Source organism: Oncorhynchus mykiss, chromosome 12 (assembly GCF_013265735.2).
Source record: "Oncorhynchus mykiss isolate Arlee chromosome 12, USDA_OmykA_1.1, whole genome shotgun sequence".
In the NCBI taxonomy this organism is placed as follows: Eukaryota; Metazoa; Chordata; class Actinopteri; order Salmoniformes; family Salmonidae; genus Oncorhynchus; species Oncorhynchus mykiss.
This window is the reverse complement of record NC_048576.1, coordinates 10,135,670-10,158,897: the sequence shown is the minus strand read 5'-3', so window position 1 is coordinate 10,158,897 and position 23,228 is coordinate 10,135,670. Positions and strand designations below refer to the sequence as shown.

Below are 23,228 nucleotides of genomic sequence, written 5' to 3'. Positions count from 1 at the left end.
TCATGGAACTTATTATTATGTTACACATTTTAAACTGCTGAACTTATTTAGGATTGTCATAACAATACTTATTGATTTAAAACATTTCAGCTTTTCATTTTTTATTAAAAAATAATAATAATTCTAAAAACATAATTCCACTTTGACATTATGGGGTATTGTGTGTTGGCCAGTGACACAAGATCTCAATGTAATTTTACATTCCGGCTGTAACAACAAAATGTGGAAAAAGTCAAGGGGTGTGAATACTTTCTGAATGCACTGTATGGCGTGATTATTCTACGTATATATTGATATACAGTTATCTAACAGAGAAATCTGCTGAGAGTTTATATGACAACAGCAGACAGAGAATTTGGATAAGCAGTCCTCCTGTGCAGGTTGTGATTGTTGCTTGACTCGCCGGCTGGTTGGTCTGCTAATATTTAGTGGCTTTCCTGTTTATATATACCAAGACTCCCTCTCTGTTTATATATACCAAGACTCCCTCTCTGTTTATATATACCAAGACTCCCGCTCTGTTTATATATACCAAGACCCCCTCTCTGTTTATATATACCAAGACTCCCTCTCTGTTTATATATACCAAGACTCCCTCTCTGTTTATATATACCAAGACTCCCTCTCTGTTTATATATACCAAGACTCCCTCTCTGTTTATATATACCAAGACTTCCTCTCTGTTTATATATACCAAGACTCCCTGTCTGTTTATATATACCAAGACTCCCTCTCTGTTTATATATACCAAGACTCCCTCTCTGTTTATATATACCAAGACTCCCTCTCTGTTTATATATACCAAGACTCCCTCTCTGTTTATATATACCAAGACTCCCTCTCTGTTTATATATACCAAGACTCCCTGTCTGTTTATATATACCAAGACTCCCTCTCAGTGTACTTAAACTCTCACAATGTGGGCTACAACACATTGCAACCACCAGGAATAAGGCTGTGGTCTCGCTAGACACTCCTAAGGGGACGTTGGCCTACGGTATGCATGAGGACAAGTCTATCTTGCTACAGAATGTGAGGAAGCATGTGAGCATTCAAGTACTAACATAACACATGTTCCTATAACGACACAATAATTCACTATAAACAGACCCATCTAGGTTTTGGCAAGAACATTTTGGGGATGTTGATTTGATTTAAACGATATAGGGTTGTTTAACAAGCTTTATTCTGCTATGCCAAACGCCAACTTGTACCATTTTAGTAGTGACCTTGACATGAGTAGAGGTCTATCATAGAGAATGGGGAGATCTGAGTTAAACATCCTTATGTAACTAACTCGTATTACTTGTTGTTATTGGCAGAGAGGTTTGAAACTCTCTTTCTTATTGGTCTACTAACTCATTTACCTCTTGGTGATGTCACCATGGAAGGCCGAAACTCCATCCCACCAAAACAGTCTGAAATTTCAAGCGGTCTTTTCAAACAGCTCTTACACTGAAAGGGCATTATCATCATTTTCACAATTTCACAGTATTATTCCAACCTCATAGTGTACATAAATCACAGGAAAATACATATTGTTTGACTGCACTGGGTCTATAATAACATAATAAACATATTTGTTTAACAAGATTCATTTGACTAAACCAAACTCTGGTACCACATAAAAACAACAACATTCAGAACCTGTTTAGATTCTAATTTTGATGAGCGAAATTGCAAGAATTGACCTAAATCCTATAATACTGGTCATTACATATTAAGCAATAGGGTTGATCTAGGAAATGATATCCTAATGGGCCAGTCTGTCAGTAACAGAAGCTATCCTGTGAAAGTGTCCTGTCATGGTAAAACAAGGGGCTTGTAAAATTCAGGAAACACTGGGAGAGAATGAGATCTACATTGTTATGTTTGTCCTGGCTGTGATGCCATAGACACCGAGCAGTGAGTTCATTGTTATGAGACAAGAAAAAATGACTTCCTTTGCCATCTCACTTTTTCTTTGCCTTAAAGTTCAGTGAAGCCCACCCCTCTGAGAGTGTGTGAGGTTTTTCAGTCTCTCTATTGCTCTCTTTCACTCTCTCTTGCCCACCTATCAAAGTCCACATGCCAGACAGATACTTTCCCTTTCTAAATTGAAGAAGCGGGTGACCACATCTTTTCTCTTTTTTTTCTGTTCTATGTCAACACCCTGGTCTTAGGAGTCTGTCCTCCACCTCTACAGACGGGCTGAGCAGTATAATATAGCTGAGCAGTATAATATAGCTGAGCAGTATAATATAGCAGAGCAGTATAATATAGCATATAGCTGAGCAGTATAATATAGCTGAGCAGTATAATATAGCTGAGCAGTATAATATAGCAGAGCAGTATAATATAGCAGAGCAGTATAATATAGCTGAGCAGTATAATATAGCTGAGCAGTATAATATAGCTGAGCAGTATAATATAGCAGAGCAGTGTAATATAGCATATAGCTGAGCAGTATAATATAGCTGAGCAGTATAATATAGCTGAGCAGTATAATATAGCTGAGCAGTATAATATAGCAGAGCAGTATAATATAGCTGAGCAGTATAATATAGCTGAGCAGTATAATATAGCTGAGCAGTATAATATAGCTGAGCAGTATAATATAGCAGAGCAGTATAATATGGCTGAGCAGTATAATATAGCTGAGCAGTATAATATAGCAGAGCAGTATAATATAGCTGAGCAGTATAATATGGCTGAGCAGTATAATATAGCAGAGCAGTATAATATAGCAGAGCAGTATAATATAGCAGAGCAGTATAATATAGCTGAGCAGTATAATATAGCAGAGCAGTATAATATAGCAGAGCAGTATAATATAGCAGAGCAGTATAATATAGCAGAGCAGTATAATATGGCTGAGCAGTATAATATAGCTGAGCAGTATAATATAGCTGAGCAGTATAATATAGCAGAGCAGTATAATATGGCTGAGCAGTATAATATGGCTGAGCAGTATAATATGGCTGAGCAGTATAATATGGCTGAGCAGTATAATATAGCTGAGCAGTATAATATAGCTGAGCAGTATAATATGGCTGAGCAGTATAATATAGCTGAGCAGTATAATATAGCAGAGCAGTATAATATGGCTGAGCAGTATAATATAGCTGAGCAGTATAATATAGCAGAGCAGTATAATATAGCAGAGCAGTATAATATGGCTGAGCAGTATAATATAGCTGAGCAGTATAATATGGCTGAGCAGTATAATATAGCTGAGCAGTATAATATAGCAGAGCAGTATAATATAGCTGAGCAGTATAATATGGCTGAGCAGTATAATATGGCTGAGCAGTATAATATGGCTGAGCAGTATAATATAGCAGAGCAGTATAATATGGCTGAGCAGTATAATATGGCTGAGCAGTATAATATGGCTGAGCAGTATAATATAGCAGAGCAGTATAATATAGCAGAGCAGTATAATATGGCTGAGCAGTATAATATGGCTGAGCAGTATAATATGGCTGAGCAGTATAATATAGCAGAGCAGTATAATATAGCATATAGCTGAGCAGTAAAATATAGCAGAGCAGTATAATATAGCATATAGCAGAGCAGTATAATATAGCTGAGCAGTATAATATGGCTGAGCAGTATAATATGGCTGAGCAGTATAATATGGCTGAGCAGTATAATATAGCAGAGCAGTATAATATAGCTGAGCAGTATAATATGGCTGAGCAGTATAATATGGCTGAGCAGTATAATATGGCTGAGCAGTATAATATAGCAGAGCAGTATAATATGGCTGAGCAGTATAATATAGCAGAGCAGTATAATATGGCTGAGCAGTATAATATGGCTGAGCAGTATAATATGGCTGAGCAGTATAATATAGCAGAGCAGTATAATATAGCAGAGCAGTATAATATAGCAGAGCAGTATAATATAGCAGAGCAGTATAATATAGCAGAGCAGTATAATATAGCAGAGCAGTATAATATAGCTGAGCAGTATAATATAGCAGAGCAGTATAATATGGCTGAGCAGTATAATATGGCTGAGCAGTATAATATGGCTGAGCAGTATAATATAGCAGAGCAGTATAATATAGCAGAGCAGTATAATATAGCAGAGCAGTATAATATAGCAGAGCAGTATAATATAGCAGAGCAGTATAATATGGCTGAGCAGTATAATATAGCAGAGCAGTATAATATGGCTGAGCAGTATAATATGGCTGAGCAGTATAATATGGCTGAGCAGTATAATATGGCTGAGCAGTATAAATAGCAGAGCAGTATAATATGGCTGAGCAGTATAATATGGCTGAGCAGTATAATATGGCTGAGCAGTATAATATGGCTGAGCAGTATAATATAGCAGAGCAGTATAATATAGCAGAGCAGTATAATATAGCAGAGCAGTATAATATAGCAGAGCAGTATAATATAGCAGAGCAGTATAATATAGCAGAGCAGTAAAATATAGCAGAGCAGTATAATATAGCTGAGCAGTATAATATAGCTGAGCAGTATAATATAGCAGAGCAGTATAATATGGCTGAGCAGTATAATATAGCTGAGCAGTATAATATAGCAGAGCAGTAAAATATAGCAGAGCAGTATAATATAGCAGAGCAGTATAATATAGCTGAGCAGTATAATATAGCTGAGCAGTATAATATAGCATATAGCAGAGCAGTATAATATAGCAGAGCAGTATAATATAGCTGAGCAGTATAATATAGCTGAGCAGTATAATATAGCAGAGCAGTATAATATAGCTGAGCAGTATAATATAGCTGAGCAGTATAATATAGCAGAGCAGTATAATATAGCATATAGCAGAGCAGTATAATATAGCAGAGCAGTATAATATAGCTGAGCAGTATAATATAGCTGAGCAGTATAATATAGCAGAGCAGTATAATATAGCATATAGCAGAGCAGTATAATATAGCAGAGCAGTATAATATAGCTGAGCAGTATAATATAGCTGAGCAGTATAATATGGCTGAGCAGTATAATATAGCAGAGCAGTATAATATAGCTGAGCAGTATAATATAGCAGAGCAGTAAAATATAGCAGAGCAGTATAATATAGCTGAGCAGTATAATATGGCTGAGCAGTATAATATAGCAGAGCAGTATAATATAGCATATAGCAGAGCAGTATAATATAGCAGAGCAGTATAATATAGCTGAGCAGTATAATATAGCTGAGCAGTATAATATAGCAGAGCAGTATAATATAGCTGAGCAGTATAATATAGCTGAGCAGTATAATATAGCAGAGCAGTATAATATAGCATATAGCAGAGCAGTATAATATAGCAGAGCAGTATAATATAGCTGAGCAGTATAATATAGCTGAGCAGTATAATATAGCAGAGCAGTATAATATAGCATATAGCAGAGCAGTATAATATAGCAGAGCAGTATAATATAGCTGAGCAGTATAATATAGCTGAGCAGTATAATATGGCTGAGCAGTATAATATAGCAGAGCAGTATAATATAGCTGAGCAGTATAATATAGCAGAGCAGTAAAATATAGCAGAGCAGTATAATATAGCTGAGCAGTATAATATGGCTGAGCAGTATAATATAGCAGAGCAGTATAATATAGCTGAGCAGTATAATATAGCAGAGCAGTAAAATATAGCAGAGCAGTATAATATAGCATATAGCAGAGCAGTATAATATAGCATATAGCTGAGCAGTATAATATAGCATATAGCAGAGCAGTATAATATAGCAGAGCAGTATAATATAGCTGAGCAGTATAATATAGCAGAGCAGTATAATATAGCAGAGCAGTATAATATAGCAGAGCAGTATAATATAGCAGAGCAGTATAATATAGCAGAGCAGTATAATATAGCAGAGCAGTAAAATATAGCAGAGCAGTATAATATAGCTGAGCAGTATAATATAGCAGAGCAGTATAATATAGCAGAGCAGTATAATATAGCAGAGCAGTATAATATGGCTGAGCAGTATAATATAGCTGAGCAGTATAATATAGCAGAGCAGTATAATATAGCAGAGCAGTATAATATAGCTGAGCAGTATAATATAGCAGAGCAGTATAATATAGCAGAGCAGTATAATATAGCTGAGCAGTATAATATAGCAGAGCAGTATAATATAGCTGAGCAGTATAATATAGCTGAGCAGTATAATATAGCAGAGCAGTATAATATAGCAGAGCAGTATAATATAGCAGAGCAGTATAATATAGCTGAGCAGTATAATATAGCTGAGCAGTATAATATGGCAGAGCAGTATAATATGGCAGAGCAGTATAATATAGCAGAGCAGTATAATATGGCAGAGCAGTATAATATGGCAGAGCAGTATAATATAGCAGAGCAGTATAATATGGCAGAGCAGTATAATATAGCAGAGCAGTATAATATAGCTGAGCAGTATAATATAGCTGAGCAGTATAATATAGCAGAGCAGTATAATATAGCAGAGCAGTATAATATAGCTGAGCAGTATAATATGGCTGAGCAGTATAATATGGCTGAGCAGTATAATATGGCTGAGCAGTATAATATGGCTGAGCAGTATAATATGGCTGAGCAGTATAATATAGCTGAGCAGTATAATATGGCAGAGCAGTATAATATGGCAGAGCAGTATAATATGGCAGAGCAGTATAATATAGCAGAGCAGTATAATATAGCTGAGCAGTATAATATAGCTGAGCAGTATAATATAGCAGAGCAGTATAATATAGCAGAGCAGTATAATATAGCAGAGCAGTATAATATGGCTGAGCAGTATAATATAGCTGAGCAGTATAATATAGCAGAGCAGTATAATATAGCAGAGCAGTATAATATAGCTGAGCAGTATAATATGGCTGAGCAGTATAATATGGCTGAGCAGTATAATATGGCTGAGCAGTATAATATGGCTGAGCAGTATAATATGGCTGAGCAGTATAATATAGCTGAGCAGTATAATATGGCTGAGCAGTATAATATAGCTGAGCAGTATAATATAGCAGAGCAGTATAATATGGCTGAGCAGTATAATATGGCTGAGCAGTATAATATAGCTGAGCAGTATAATATGGCTGAGCAGTATAATATAGCTGAGCAGTATAATATAGCTGAGCAGTATAATATGGCTGAGCAGTATAATATGGCTGAGCAGTATAATATAGCAGAGCAGTATAATATAGCATATAGCTGAGCAGTATAATATAGCAGAGCAGTATAATATAGCTGAGCAGTATAATATAGCTGAGCAGTATAATATAGCAGAGCAGTATAATATAGCTGAGCAGTATAATATAGCAGAGCAGTATAATATGGCTGAGCAGTATAATATAGCAGAGCAGTATAATATGGCTGAGCAGTATAATATAGCAGAGCAGTATAATATAGCTGAGCAGTATAATATAGCAGAGCAGTATAATATGGCTGAGCAGTATAATATAGCAGAGCAGTATAATATGGCTGAGCAGTATAATATAGCAGAGCAGTATAATATGGCTGAGCAGTATAATATAGCAGAGCAGTATAATATGGCTGAGCAGTATAATATAGCAGAGCAGTATAATATGGCTGAGCAGTATAATATGGCTGAGCAGTATAATATAGCAGAGCAGTATAATATAGCTGAGCAGTATAATATAGCAGAGCAGTATAATATGGCTGAGCAGTATAATATAGCAGAGCAGTATAATATAGCTGAGCAGTATAATATAGCAGAGCAGTATAATATGGCTGAGCAGTATAATATGGCAGAGCAGTATAATATAGCTGAGCAGTATAATATAGCAGAGCAGTATAATATGGCTGAGCAGTATAATATAGCAGAGCAGTATAATATGGCTGAGCAGTATAATATGGTCTCACTGCTGTGATCTCTGACTCAAACTGAAGAACCTGTCACCTCTCTGATCGTCCTAAGTAGACTTTGAATCACTTGCAGGAAGTCAAACAAGGGATCATATCATGAAATGTCATTTAATTAAATACATATGCAGTTCAAATCTTTAGTTTCTGTTTTGGATTTAGTCTTGCACAAAATGTATTTATATTTTTTACATACAAAATATTTATTAAAATATGTTATCGTACAACATCTTCTAAAAATGATCCAATAAATCCGAGTGAGCGACGTAGTGGAGTTTGACTAGACATTAATCAACAGGAAACAGACAGGTTGTTAAAGAACAGATTGGAGAGCTGCTCCAGATTATAAACTCAGATTAGCATAGTGTGTCTCCAAGCCCATAGTGAGCGTTTACGAACAGACTGAGTTTGTGGTGTGATGGAGCCACAAATAGAATATCCATTAAGGGTGCGAAAAGGTTGAATGACAGAAAATTGTTCGAATTGAGACCGTAGTCACTGAAGGGCTACAGGACTGTAATGTATCATGTCTTATTTGACAAAGTAAAACATACCATTCACATTTTGGGGTTTTAATCTTAAATCTTGAAGTTGTTGCTTCACCTCTGATCTCTACTCTGTTGCTTCATCTCTGATCTCTGTTGTAGTGACCAGTGGAGGTTCATAAATAGCATTTTTTAAATATAATTTTTTACATTTCTTTCCTTAATTTTTTTGTTATACCCTAAACCCTTACTGCTTCACCCCTCTCCTTCCATAATGCAATTCACTCTAACAAAACAACAAATTCATTTTGTCTGACCTAAATCAGAGGGTGTCTGAGCCATGAGTTTATAACACACTGTGCTTAACTTGTGTTGTGGAGGAGGGCTGGGGTATTATTATCTTTCAGCTACCCACCCTGCTATAAAAACTAGTGGTGCAACATCTCCACATAGCAGTAATGCTGCTCTGCTCTCCCTCCCTACTGTGAATCTGACAAGCCTGCCTTCCCTGCCTGCCGTCTCTCAACTCCTCTGTTGCTCTGCTCACCAGCCTGTTTACGTCTGCCAGGGACACACACACCTCTCTCCGCTCCGGTCCGGTCTGGCGGTCCACTGTTAACCTCCTTTAGCTGCTACTTGTCTTTGTATTTGGAAGTGTTGGATATTTCCTGGTTTTTGTGAATGGGCGGCCGATGCGAGGTGGCTGTGACTGTGAATGGACTGACTGTGTCAGCTCTGGGTACACTATTCTGAAGAGGCAATGTGACAGGTCTCTGGACACCACTGGTAGACTCTGAATTATAAACAAACGGAAAGAAAGGAATTAAGAAGGTAGGTAAATGAGGATTCCGTTTAGAATTCTAAGGATTCTTGTTTTTCAATTCTGCTGACTTGTGGCATGCTGAAAATTCTGTATCTACTTTGGATACGTTTGTGTTTGAGTGAGTGTGCCTGCTTATTGCTGCAGTGAATGAGTCTTTCTTTACTACAGTACATGTGTACAGTGCACCTGTTCAGTGTGTGTATGTGTTTGTGTGTGTGGAGTTAGGTATGTTTTAGGTGTTTAGAGCGCTGTCTGTTGTGTTGTATTCCTCCCAGGTGCAACACTCTGAAAGTGCCTCATCTCCAGGTGTGGATACATACATTTATGACTCACATAATTGTTTTGGATAGCACTATGAGACACCGTCTTGAGAAAATGAGGTTGCCAAGACCTCTTTCGCAATAAAAATGTGGAGACAACATGAACAGGAATTTATTTTACTGGGTAGAAGAAATGTTAAATACAGTATTTTGGCTTTAACATTTTAAAATCTTATTGTATTCTCCTGATGGGGTTTCATTTAATTCATTATTTAGTCAAAACACACACTTGCGCTGGTGGATTTGTGGCAAAAAAAAAGCTGAATAAAATGTGTAAGAGAATTTAACTCTTACATTGCACTGGGGCTAAGATATAACTCCTAAAACAAAAGTTTTTGTAAGTTGAAGTAGGAGAGTGTTGAGAGAATAAGAACTGAGGGGTATCGAAGATGACTGTTTGTGACACTCTTATCCCCTCAAAACATAGGGATTAGGCTAGCTTGTTTTACAACAACTGTTTCTTGTCTACTTTTTTTTAAATCATTGGAGTACTGTAAATATATATAAAAGAGATGTTGAAACATTCAAGTCAAATTAGCTACAAGGATTTGTTCTACGGAGAAGCAAATATGAAAATATATTTTGTAAAGCCATTATCCGTTGACAGTAGCCTCATCTGCTATCTGGTTGACTCTTAATGAGACTGTCTGAATTATAATTAATTTGTCATAAATCACTTAAACTCACAACAGGAGGACAGGTTGTGAGGATTGATCAAAGTGGTTGTCAAGGAGACACCAACAATTCTTTAAAAACGACCATCTCTGCCATGGGATCATCAATCATTTAATTAAAAGCATCAGTGGTCAAAATTGAACTCATTAATTTAAATATTGCATTATCATAAGTATATCATCAGTAAATTAATATCTATTCATGATTTATAATGGTTCTATAACTGAATAATAGTAGCCAATTAACTAATTATAAACCCTTTATTAATACAAACTTATTGTAAAGAATGATATCTTGCTAAATCATATTTAATAAAGTGGATACTCTTTTACATAAAAAGTTACCAGAATGGATTCAATGAAACCAAAGGTTGTCCTCTGAGACCTAATAAAGTACCAAAACAATGTATTGACTGGTGCAGATAATGGTGTGAACCTCGGGGCTCTCCTGGAGGCTCAGTGGATGGCTCCATAATAAACTCCTATAGGATTGGTCTTTATTTAAACAAACAAACTGTACGATTGGCTTATAGGTTTAATGAGCTTTCAATTCACTAGTGCAAAACATTGACTGTTTCTAGTACATTCTCATTACACATTCCATAATCAAAAATAAATTGTTGGAATTAACATAAATATTCATGTTGTCAATATTTTTTTCTGTAGCGCACCAGCTGATAATATGTATGTTATACTGTAGGTAAAAGTATGCATCAGAGATGTCTTAATATACAGTATACAGTATCAACTATTTATATCTTTATATTAATTTGTCCTCCCCAAAAATGCACTATTTCTATATGAACATTTTGTCTATAGAAAAAAGCCACTTCATCAACTGTATGTCACAGGTGCCGTCGATCCAGACGAGTAGTTTCATATCAATATCCTTTATATTCTGTGACTCTAGTAGTTTCTTATCAATATCCTTTATATTCTGTGACTCTAGTAGTTTCATATCAATATCCTTTATATTCTGTGACTCTAGTAGTTTCTTATCAATATCCTTTATATTCTCTGACTCTAGTAGTTTCTTATCAATATCCTTTATATTCTGTGACTCTAGTAGTTTCATATCAATATCCTTTATATTCTCTGACTCTAGTAGTTTCTTATCAATATCCTTTATATTCTGTGACTCTAGTAGTTTCATATCAATATCCTTTATATTCTCTGACTCTAGTAGTTTCTTATCAATATCCTTTATATTCTGTGACTCTAGTAGTTTCATATCAATATCCTTTATATTCTGTGACTCTAGTAGTTTCATATCAATATCCTTTATATTCTCTGACTCTAGTAGTTTCTTATCAATATCCTTTATATTCTCTGACTCTAGTAGTTTCATATCAATATCCTTTATATTCTGTGACTCTAGTAGTTTCTTATCAATATCCTTTATATTCTCTGACTCTAGTAGTTTCATATCAATATCCTTTATATTCTCTGACTCTAGTAGTTTCATATCAATATCCTTTATATTCTCTGACTCTAGTAGTTTCATATCAATATCCTTTATATTCTCTGACTCTAGTAGTTTCATATCAATATCCTTTATATTCTCTGACTCTAGTAGTTTCTTATCAATATCCTTTATATTCTGTGACTCTAGTAGTTTCATATCAATATCCTTTATATTCTGTGACTCTAGTAGTTTCATATCAATATCCTTTATATTCTTTGACTCTAGTAGTTTCATATCAATATCCTTTATATTCTGTGACTCTAGTAGTTTCATATCAATATCCTTTATATTCTGTGACTCTAGTAGTTTCATATCAATATCCTTTATATTCTTTGACTCTAGTAGTTTCATATCAATATCCTTTACATTCTCTGACTCTAGTAGTTTCTTATCAATATCCTTTATATTCTCTGACTCTAGTAGTTTCTTATCAATATCCTTTATATTCTGTGACTCTAGTAGTTTCATATCAATATCCTTTATATTCTGTGACTCTAGTAGTTTCATATCAATATCCTTTATATTCTCTGACTCTAGTAGTTTCTTATCAATATCCTTTATATTCTCTGACTCTAGTAGTTTCATATCAATATCCTTTATATTCTCTGACTCTAGTAGTTTCTTATCAATATCCTTTATATTCTTTGACTCTAGTAGTTTCATATCAATATCCTTTATATTCTCTGACTCTAGTAGTTTCATATCAATATCCTTTATATTCTGTGACTCTAGTAGTTTCATATCAATATCCTTTATATTCTCTGACTCTAGTAGTTTCATATCAATATCCTTTATATTCTGTGACTCTAGTAGTTTCTTATCAATATCCTTTATATTCTCTGACTCTAGTAGTTTCATATCAATATCCTTTATATTCTTTGACTCTAGTAGTTTCATATCAATATCCTTTATATTCTCCGACTCTAGTAGTTTCATATCAATATCCTTTATATTCTGCGACTATTCAGTTAAGAATAAATTTGATTTAAAACAATCAACAACAAAAAACACAAAATCATAAATGAAGCATATATAAGTTATGAACTTTGTTCGAGTGTATCTGTGGACGGCTCTGTGTTTACCTGTAGTAATATTATTGGGAGTCTGATAGTGTACGACAATCTATATATATATATTTTAAATCAGGGGTGGAAAAAGTAATCAATTGTCATACTTGAGTAAAAGTAAAGATACCTTAATAGAAAAAATGGCTCAGGTAAAAGTGACCCAGTAAAATACTACTTGAGGTAAAGTCTAAAAGTATCTGGTTTGAAATTAACTTAAGTACATTGGTGGAAAAAGTACTAAATTGTCATACTGGAGTAAACATTACAAGTTAATAGTAAATGCTATGTAAATGCTATAGTAAATGCTATGTAAATGCTATAGTAAATGCTATGTAAATGCTATAGTAAATGCTATGTAAATGCTATAGGAAATGCTATGTAAATGCTATAGTAAATGCTATGTAAATGCTATAGTAAATGCTATGTAAATGCTATAGTAAATGCTATAGTAAATGCTATGTAAATGCTCTAGTAAATGCTATGTAAATGCTATAGGAAATGCTATGTAAATGCTATAGTAAATGCTATGTAAATGCTATAGTAAATGCTATGTAAATGCTATAGTAAATGCTATGTAAATGCTATAGTAAATGCTATGTAAATGCTATAGTAAATGCTATGTCAATGCTATAGTAAATGCTATGTAAATGCTATAGTAAATGCTATGTAAATGCTATGTAAATGCTATAGTAAATGCTATAGTAAATGCTATGTAAATGCTATAGTAAATGCGATGTAAATGCTATAGTAAATGCTATGTAAATGCTATAGTAAATGCTATACATCAAATTATTTTATTGAGCAAACCAGACGGCACAATGTATGTTTTTTGTTTATTTTTACGGGCACACAGGGGCACACCAACACTCTGACTTCATTTACACACACAGTGTTTGTGTTTAGTGAGGCCGCCAGACAGGGATGACAGTTTACACACACAGTGTTTGTGTTTAGTGAGGCCGCCAGACAGGGATGACAGTTTACACACACAGTGTTTGTGTTTAGTGAGGCCGCCAGATAGGGATGACTGTTTACACACACAGTGTTTGTGTTTAGTGAGGGTTAGGGTTAGATAGGGATGACAGTGCTCTTTATTGGTATACATGTGAATTGGACCATGTTGCTGTCATGCCTGAGCATTCGAAATGGGACAAATACTTTTGGGAGTCATATTTTCTTCAGGAATAAGTTGTCAAAAATATAAATATTAAAGTAAAGTCCAGAAGTCCAGTCCCCCCCCAAAAATATGTTTTACTTTAAGTCCTTTACACCACTGAAACAATTAATAACCAACTCATTCTAAACACAGGCTGTAAGTAAGTTTGGCTCTAAATGCCATTGTACAATGTTCTGAGTTAACTAAGTCTCCCAGCTAACACATTTAATATGCTATATACGGCATAGCTCAGTCCAGACAAGTGTTTCCCCCAGACAGTGGAGCTTGGTGGCCCTTGGTAGCCTTTGGGGGAGCTTGGTGCCCTTTGGGAGAGCTTGGTAGCCTTTGGGAGAGCTTGGTAGCCCTGGGGTCACTAATCAGAGGTGGTGATGGGGAGTTTGGAACACAGAAAGAGAACTATGTTACTGTTAGCCCCTGTCTGTCTGGCCCCTGGCAGCCTCTAATGATGACACTGCCTGCCACAGCACTAGAGGTGAGCGAGGACACAGTGTCAGTGGTGATTTGGGATGGGGGGTACATAGTGACTGAGGGGTCGGAGGGAAGCAGAGGAGCTGTGGATCCTGGATAGACCAACCTGCTCTCTCATTGTGACATCCTCTTCTGCTTTTCAAAACCTCATGTTCTTCCTGCTCATTAGCAATGATATACAGCACTATTAGGATTATTATAATTCAAATCAGGTAAAAAAAATACATGTTTTAATCCAAAACAGTATGTGATAGTCTTTATTTATTTTATTTTTTTACATATTTGATTGTAATAGTTGCCTTGTAAGCATTACCTGGGACTATTTGACATTATCTGGGACTATTTGACATTATCTGGGACTATTTGACATTATCTGGGACTATTTGACATTATCTGGGACTATTTGACATTACCTGGGACTATTTGACATTACCTGGGACTATTTGACATTATCTGGGACTATTTGACATTACCTGGGACTATTTGACATTATCTGGGACTATTTGACATTATCTGGGACTATTTGACATTATCTGGGACTATTTGACATTATCTGGGACTATTTGACATTATCTGGGACTATTTGACATTATCTGGGACTATTTGACAAAGCATAGTGGAAAAGGTACTCTATGGGCTCTATTGAGAACAAACACTGGATTGATGCTGTCTTTCCATTGACTGACAGACAGACAGGACAGGCAGAGACTGCCAGAGCAAATCATACAAAAATAAGGGGTTATCAGGCCCTTTGACAAAAGTTTACAAATGTCCCCACCCTGAGGGAGGGAGGGAGGGAGGGAGGGTTAAATTAAGGAAGACGGTGTGATGAAACAGTGATCTATGCAGGACTGTGAGGTGGGAAAGCAGTGCTCTCCTCTCCCCTCCCCTCCTCTCCTCTCCTCTCCTCTCCTCTCCTCTCCTCTCCTCTCCTCTCCTCTCCTCTCCTCTCCTCTCCTCTCCTGTCCATGTGGCACATCCCCCTCAGATCCTCTCCAGGACATAGTAATTAGCCCGGGTGTGTTAGCGTTAGCTAGCGTTAGTGCTGGAGCAGAGAGAGAGAAAGAGTGGGGTGGAGTGTTGGCTACTGCCTGGCTAGCAGCCCATGTTCCCAGGGTGGGGGAGACAGGCTAAGTCCTAAACGGCACCCAATTCCCTATATAGGGCACCACTTTTGAGCAGGGCCCATTGGGTTCTGTTCTAAAGTAGTGCACTATAAAGGGAATAGGGTGCCATTTGAAAACAGATAGAGACCAACAGCGGCCTCCCTCCCAGGTCCTCTCAGGCCCCTCTCTTATCCACTCTGTTGTTCTAAGCGCCACACCAATTGTTTGACTTGGCTGGGTATTCCAGGGAGGGGCTCCTGGTCCTACACAGCGCTGGTTTTAATGCAGCCTGTCAGGGAGGGGCTCCTGGTCCTACACAGCGCTGGTTTTAATGCAGCCTGTCAGGGAGGGGCTCCTGGTCCTACACAGCGCTGGTTTTAATGCAGCCTGTCAGGGAGGGGCTCCTGGTCCTACACAGCGCTGGTTTTTATGCAGCCTGTCAGGGAGGGGCTCCTGGTCCTACACAGCGCTGGTTTTAATGCAGCCTGTCAGGGAGGGGCTCCTGGTCCTACACAGCGCTGGTTTTAATGCAGCCTGTCAGGGAGGGGCTCCTGGTCCTACACAGCGCTGGTTTTTATGCAGCCTGTCAGGGAGGGGCTCCTGGTCCTACACAGCGCTGGTTTTTATGCAGCCTGTCAGGGAACTTTGATGGTCATTCGATACCTTTTTCTCTCACTCTCTCTCTCGCTCTCTCTTTCTCGTTCTCTCTCTGTCCCCCCTCCTCTCTCTCTTTCTCTCTCTCTCTCTCTCTCTCTCTCTGTCCCCCCTCCTCTCTCTCTCTCTCTCTCTCTCTCTCTCTGCCCCCCTCCTCTCTCTCTCTCTCTCTCTCTCTGCCCCCCTTCTCTCTCTCTCTGTCCTCCCTCCTCTCTCTCTCTCTCTCTGCCCCCCTTCTCTCTCTCTCTCTGCCCCTCCTCCTCCTCTCTCTCTCTCTCTGCCTCCCCCCCCCCTCTCTTCCCTCTGTCTGTCCTCTGTGTTGAACGAATGCTGAGTGTTACACTTACGGAAATGTGGTGAAGTCAAGACCCTAAAGCCCACGAATCCGATCCCTCTTGTCTCCTTTCCTTGTATTGTTACAGAGCTGACCTTTGACCCTTTGACATGCCATCTCTTCCTTACCAAGACCTAGAAGATGATTAGGTCCCTTGTGTCAACATCAGCTGCTTCCAAGAATAATGTTAATATGGTACAGCAGATGAAAGATGTGCTAGACCTTATTGATCTAATGTCCATGAAGGTTATTAGTACTGTATGGATACATATTTTATAATGATGCAACTTGCCCTTTCTATGAACTGACAGAACAGAAACAATAATCTCACTGAATTCCACTTCGTCTTTTGTTTCAAGTTGCTCATCAAAGATTCTTCATCTTCCACTGTATAGCTGTAACTTATATATTCGCCTATAGGTCTTCCACTGTCTACATCTGTACCATAATCATAGCAACTGTTCCTTAGCAACAAGATCGAGAACACATTTGATTGGTAACTGAGCACAATGCCACCTGGAAATTAATTAAGGAGATGTTTTAAATATTTATCCCGTGTGACGTATAGAGAGAGTGTTAATATGGGGTCGGAAACTCATAGCGTACATACACGGATTCTTCTGTAATGTTAACTATGGACCATTGAGATCCAATCACACAATGCAGCTGTGGCAAGAAGCCATCTGAAAGCCTCTATCCACATACCCGTTCTAGAGGAGGAGAGGAGCGGACAGCTAAATTGAACCTCTATTCATAGACAAGACATGAATGGGCGAGAAACTGTCCCAAACCGTTTTTTTCACTCACTGTAAACATGACCTAGAATGAACAAGACCATTTAGGATAGCATTCAACACCACTTTGACTATAATCAAAAGACAATGAATGGATCGTTAGCCGTGGTCCGTGCAGCTCTGTTCTGTCTCTATGTGCTCTGAATGAACTTGCCTGGTGAAAGAATGTTTTATACATTTTATAAATTAAATTAAATGTTTACCTCTTTGCCACTGGGTTTCTGCTCCCTCTTTTGGATCTAGGCAGGGTTACTGTAAAGCTCTTTGGGATCTAGGCAGGGTTACTGTAAAGCTCTTTGGGATCTAGGCAGGGTTACTGTAAAGCTCTTTGGGATCTAGGCAGGGTTACTGTAAAGCTCTTTGGGATCTAGGCAGGGTTTCTGCTCCCTCTTTGGGATCTAGGCAGGGTTACTGTAAAGCTCTTTGGGATCTAGGCAGGGTTACTGTAAAGCTCTTTGGGATCTAGGCAGGGTTACTGTAAAGCTCTTTGGGATCTAGGCAGGGTTACTGTAAAGCTCTTTGGGATCTAGGCAGGGTTACTGTAAAGCTCTTTTGGATCTAGGCGGGGTTACTGTAAAGCTCTTTTGGATCTAGGCAGGTTTACTGTAAAGCTCTTTGGGATCTAGGCAGGGTTACTGTAAAGCTTTTTGGGATCTAGGCAGGGTTACTGTAAAGCTCTTTGGGATCTAGGCAGGGTTACTGTAAAGCTCTTTGGGATCTGGGCAGGGTTACTGTAAAGCTCTTTTGGATCTAGGCAGGGTTACTGTAAAGCTCTTTTGGATCTAGGCAGGGTTACTGTAAAGCTCTTTGGGATCTAGGCAGGGTTACTGTAAATGCTCTTTTGGATCTAGGCAGGGTTACTGTAAAGCTCTTTTGGATCTAGGCAGGGTTACTGTAAAGCTCTTTTTGATCTAGGCATGGTTACTGTAAAGCTCTTTTGGATCTAGGCAGGGTTACTGTAAAGCTCTTTTGGATCTAGGCAGGGTTACTGTAAAGCTCTTTTGGATTTAGGCAGGGTTACTTTAAAGCACACTTTTATCTAGGCATGGTTACTGTAAAGCACTTTGGGATCTAGGCATGGTTACTGTAAAACACTTTTATCTAGGCATGGTTACTGTAAAGCACTTTGTTATCTAGGCATGGTTACTGTAAAGCACTTTGTTATCTAGGCATGGTTACTGTAAAACACTTTTATCTAGTTATGGTTACTGTAAAGCACTTTGGGATCTAGGCATGGTTACTGTAAAGCACATTGTTATCTAGGCATGGTTACTGTAAAGCACATTGTTATCTAGGCATGGTTACTGTAAAGCACTTTGGGATCTAAGCAGGGTTACTGTAAAGCTCTTTGGGATCTAGGCAGGGTTACTGTAAAGCACATTGTTATCTAGGCATGGTTACTGTAAAGCACTTTGTTATCTAGGCATGGTTACTGTAAAGCACTTTGGGATCTAAGCAGGGTTCCTGTAAAGCTCTTTGGGATCTAAGCAGGGTTCCTGTAAAGCTCTTTTGGATCTAGGCATGGTTACTGTAAAGCACTTTGGGATATAAGCAGGGTTACTGTAAAGCTCTTTGGGACAACTGTTGCTGTAAAGAGGACTATAAATATGTAATAAATGTGATGTTTTGTCCCTGTGCTATAAATCAGAATATTGCCTGATTTAACAGAACTGTATACCTTCATACACTATTAGTTCATGTCTGTCTCCCTGTTCTGTAGATCAGTGAGAGGAGAAGGATGGGCCACAGTGAAGATGACCTGATTGGGATTCCGTTCCCCAACCACAGCAGTGATGTCCTGTGCTGCCTCAACGAACAGCGGCGCGCCGGGTTGCTCTGTGACGTGGTGCTCATCGTACGCGACCAGGAGTACCAGACCCACCGCTCGGTCCTCGCCGCCTGCAGCCTGTACTTCAAGAAGCTCTTCACCGTGGCCTCGGACGGAAGGGACAAGCACAGTGTGTATGAGATAGACTTCGTGGCCCCGGAGTCACTGACGGCCATCTTGGAGTTCGCCTACACATCTACGCTAACGGTGACGGCGTCCAACGTGAAAGAAATTCTTGGAGCGGCTCAGATGTTGGAGATCCCCTGCATCGTCACCGTCTGTCTGGAGATTATGGACTCTGGCAAGGGAGGAGGAGGAGAGGGAGATGAGGAGGAAGACGAAGAGGAGGAGGAACAGGAGGGGGAGGAGGAGGAGGAAGAGTCGAGGAAGGACGAGCAGGAGGTTCATGAGGAGGACAACGCCAGTGAGTGGTCAACGAGGTCGTCAGAGAGTCAGGACCAGGCCGAGTCGGAGAGAGGAGCACCACCCAGTACCTCTCAGTACCAGCACCAGTATGAGCTGCAGAGGAACAGGAAGTGCACAGACAAAGACTCTCAGTGTGAGAAACCCAGCCCGGAGCATGAGCGCATGGAGAGCCGAGCCCTCAAGGACTTTTCCATTGAGTCTCTGCTACAGGAAGGGCTGTACCCTAAACTGCCATCAGTCCTGGACAGGAGGGACAACTTTTCCCCTCTGCTCCCTGGCTTCTACCCTCCCATGTGGGCTGCAGAGTTCCCAGGATTCCCCCCGCAGGTCCTAGACCCCAGCCACCACGCCCAGACCCCGACCCTCCACCGTTCCTCCCACCCTTCTCAACTGGACAACCGACCCTTAGACCTGGCCGTGAAGAGAGAGGTCGTCAAGGAGGAGCTGAAGGAGGAAGTCCCTCCCAGCATGCTCCACAGTGACTTCCTGAAAGACTTAATGACCTCCGGCCTGGGAGTGGGGGTGGTACGGTCCGAGGGGCCTCACCTCCACCCGGGTCAGATAAAGCAGGAGGAAGACTTCCGCTCATACCTGAGCTTCCTGAGTGCATCAAGCCACCTGGGGGCACTGTTCCCTCCCTGGCAGATGGAGGAGGAGAGGAAGATGAAGCCCAAAGCATCCCAGCAGTGTCCCATCTGTAACAAGGTGATCCAGGGAGCAGGGAAACTACCCAGACACATGAGGACTCACACAGGAGAGAAACCATACATGTGCACCATCTGTGAGGTGCGCTTCACCAGGTATGACAAACACTCTTGATACTGTAGGTCTTACCATCTTCTGCAAGGAGATTATAAAAGCCAATAAACACAGTAACTGACACACACAGTATCCGTTAGTGATGCCACGAATGTGCATAAGTGGCTAAGTGATTAGGTAAAAGTGTTGCCTGATCATATTCTAAGATAATAATCAAAATGCCTACATGTAAAAAAAAGAATTAAAAAAAAAAAGATATCAATCATTAACACGTGATATTGAGAGGTTTTTTTTGGACAAAGATTATAGTATTACGGTAAGGGAGTGTTTTTGTGGTTAAGGCGTTTGATTTGTATCCTCTCATCTGAATATCATCCGAGACCTATAAAGTGGAAACCCCCTGTCTTTCTTTCTAGTCACTTCCTGCCTCTGCTCTGGCATGATTGTTTCCCCTGGCACATTTAATACATACCCCAGAGTATACCCACCAACAATGCTTTCATCTCTGATACATCTTTCAGAATACAGTTGAAAGGGCAACACATTGAAAATATATATTTTGACCTCAATGGGACAACCTGGTAACATAAAAGTGAACTAAAGTAAATAATATAAGCTTATATTTTTTCTTTTCAGGCAAGACAAGCTGAAGATCCACATGCGGAAGCACACAGGAGAGCGGCCCTACGTCTGCCTCCACTGCAACTCTAAGTTTGTCCACAACTACGACCTGAAGAACCACCTGCGTATCCACACAGGGGTGCGGCCCTACCAGTGTGAGCACTGCTACAAGAGCTTCACACGCTCAGACCACCTGCACCGACACATCAAGAGGCAGAGCTGCCGCGTCTCACGCCCTCGACGAGGCCGCAAGCCCGCCGCCTGGCGCTCAGCCAACAACTTCCTGCAGGGCCCTCCTGCCTCGGCCAATCACCACGAGGATGGCAAGGGCGGCTGCCGGCTTCTGCCCTCCTCCCATAGAGGCGTTAGAGGTCACGGTCTGGGCCTAGGGGAGAGAGAGAGACAGGCCCTGGGTGGTAAGGGCCTGGGCTATAAGGACTTGGACAGTGACAGCAGAGAGAGCCGGGAGGGCAGGGAGGCCAGAGAGGGCCGGGAGGCTAGAGAGGGCCGGGAGGGCCGGGAGGCTAGAGAGGTTCGGCATCACCAGTCAGACAGGAAGCATGTGGTTGACAAGGTGGAGCTGGAGAGACAGAGGGGCGTGTTCACCTTTGCCCTGGCGGGGCCTGGGGGGGAAGTCCTTACCCACCCTCCATTTTACACCCCGACCCCTGACCCCTGGACCATTAGACTGGAGAACCACGCCTCTCCCATCCCTGAGCCGACTAACTGACACAGATTAAAGATGTTAGAACAGAGACAGTGCCGGCCAACTGACACCTGAACAGAGAGAGAGCCGGCCAACTGACACCTGAACAGAGAGAGAGCCGGCCAACTGACACCTGAACAGAGAGAGAGCCGGCCAACTGACACCTGAACAGAGAGAGAGCCGGCCAACTGACACCTGAACAGAGAGAGAGCCGGCCAACTGACACCTGAACAGAGAGAGAGCCGGCCAACTGACACTTCCAACAGATAACTGATGCTTCATCTCAGACTTCTAAGAACAATACAGAACAGAAAGTTCTCTGCCTGATAGATGTTCCACCTGCTGTTTAGAGATACAAGGATATTAGGCTGAGGAGATGAGAGTTTGAGGGGAGTGATGTCTGGGAATATAAATGTATAGAAAACAGGGGAATTACTGGAAAACAGTTGATTTTAGACATATCAGATCAAAATCACAAGGATTTTTATAAAAACATTTAATTTGTAGAAATAAAACTGGATGAATAGATGTTGTATGTTGCAAAAGTACACACACACAAAATAATACTCTCAGGACATTATATAATTGTTTATCTTTGGATTGTAATTGTTTATCTTTGGATTCACTACAATCAATGTAAATGTGTAATTCATAGTATACTTAATATTAGCAATAGGTTGTTTCTCAAATTCACAGTCTACAAAAAAATAAACCGATAATATCAGCCGTTATTTATAAACGACAAACAGATTCCAAATCCATCCAAAGTTGTAGACCAACATCAGTTCTAATGGGCAGGGTAGTGTAAGCCAACGAAGAACATTCAAAACCAGGACAAATTATTCACTTGACTTAAAAACAAATATATATAATATAGATCCAAAACTTGTTTTCACCCTTGTATTGCCTTGTTCTCAGGTTTTGTAAATATCTACAAAATGTTTTAAAGATTTTGACCATAGTAATATTGAATATTGTTGTATTATATTTTTTTTTATCATCGATAACCCATCCAAAGGTGTGCCGTTTGATATTTCACACATTTTTCACAAGCCTTGTGTTACATATGATATCTGTGTTTCTTCTAAAGACCAAGACGTGTACGATTCGTTAGACTGATATACACTGAATTATTGCTTTAGCTATGCCCTGCTCCCGATTGGAGCGTTAAGACCTTGAAAGAGGATTCTACCCTATGTTCATATAGTGCTCTTAACTGATCTATGTACAAATATTGCTATTCAGAATTGTTTGAATTGAAATGAAATGGGAAACTATTTTCTTGCTATTTATGCATATTTAAATGAGCCTTGGCTATATTTAGCAAATATGTTGTTTTATAAAGACACTAAATGTTGTACTCTTGTGAGTCTAGGAGTCTCATTATCCTACTTTTCTGTTTGTGTGTGTGTGTGTGTGTGTGTGTGTGTGTGTGTGTGTGTGTGTGTGTGTGTGTGTGTGTGTGTGTGTGTGTGTGTGTGTGTGCGCGCGCCTTTGTTGCAAATCTTTCATAAATGTAAACATAATTTAGATTCCATTTTAGAGAACGGATATTTGACACACAATTAAATTAGGACTCTATTCAATCAGATCTGCTTTAGCTGACATCTGTATAGTGGCTGTTTTGGCGGTGTCTGAGGTGGAGCTGTCAAATCCACAATCAGCTCCTAGTGTCATAGCTAAAGCGGACAAGGCCGTTGGC

At 39.4% G+C, this 23,228-nt stretch overlaps 1 protein-coding gene across 2 annotated transcripts in view; it reads left to right on the top strand.

Annotated features, from left to right (window-relative positions):
- Positions 1 to 22,880, top strand: part of LOC110536943 (zinc finger and BTB domain-containing protein 7C) — a 33,658-nt gene extending 10,778 nt beyond the window's left edge. Inside the window, exons 1-3 of one of the 2 annotated variants that reach the window (XM_021622625.2) lie at positions 8,538 to 9,135; positions 18,907 to 20,240; positions 20,836 to 22,880. In XM_021622625.2, the coding sequence (XP_021478300.2) occupies positions 18,925 to 20,240; positions 20,836 to 21,550 (2,031 nt within the window). In that variant the 5' untranslated portion in view covers positions 8,538 to 9,135; positions 18,907 to 18,924 and the 3' untranslated portion in view covers positions 21,551 to 22,880. Of the gene's footprint in view, positions 1 to 8,537; positions 9,136 to 18,906; positions 20,241 to 20,835 lie in introns of those variants that run through there. The other variant, XM_021622624.2, reaches the window with a different exon arrangement.
- The last annotated feature ends 348 nt before the right edge of the window (positions 22,881 to 23,228 follow it).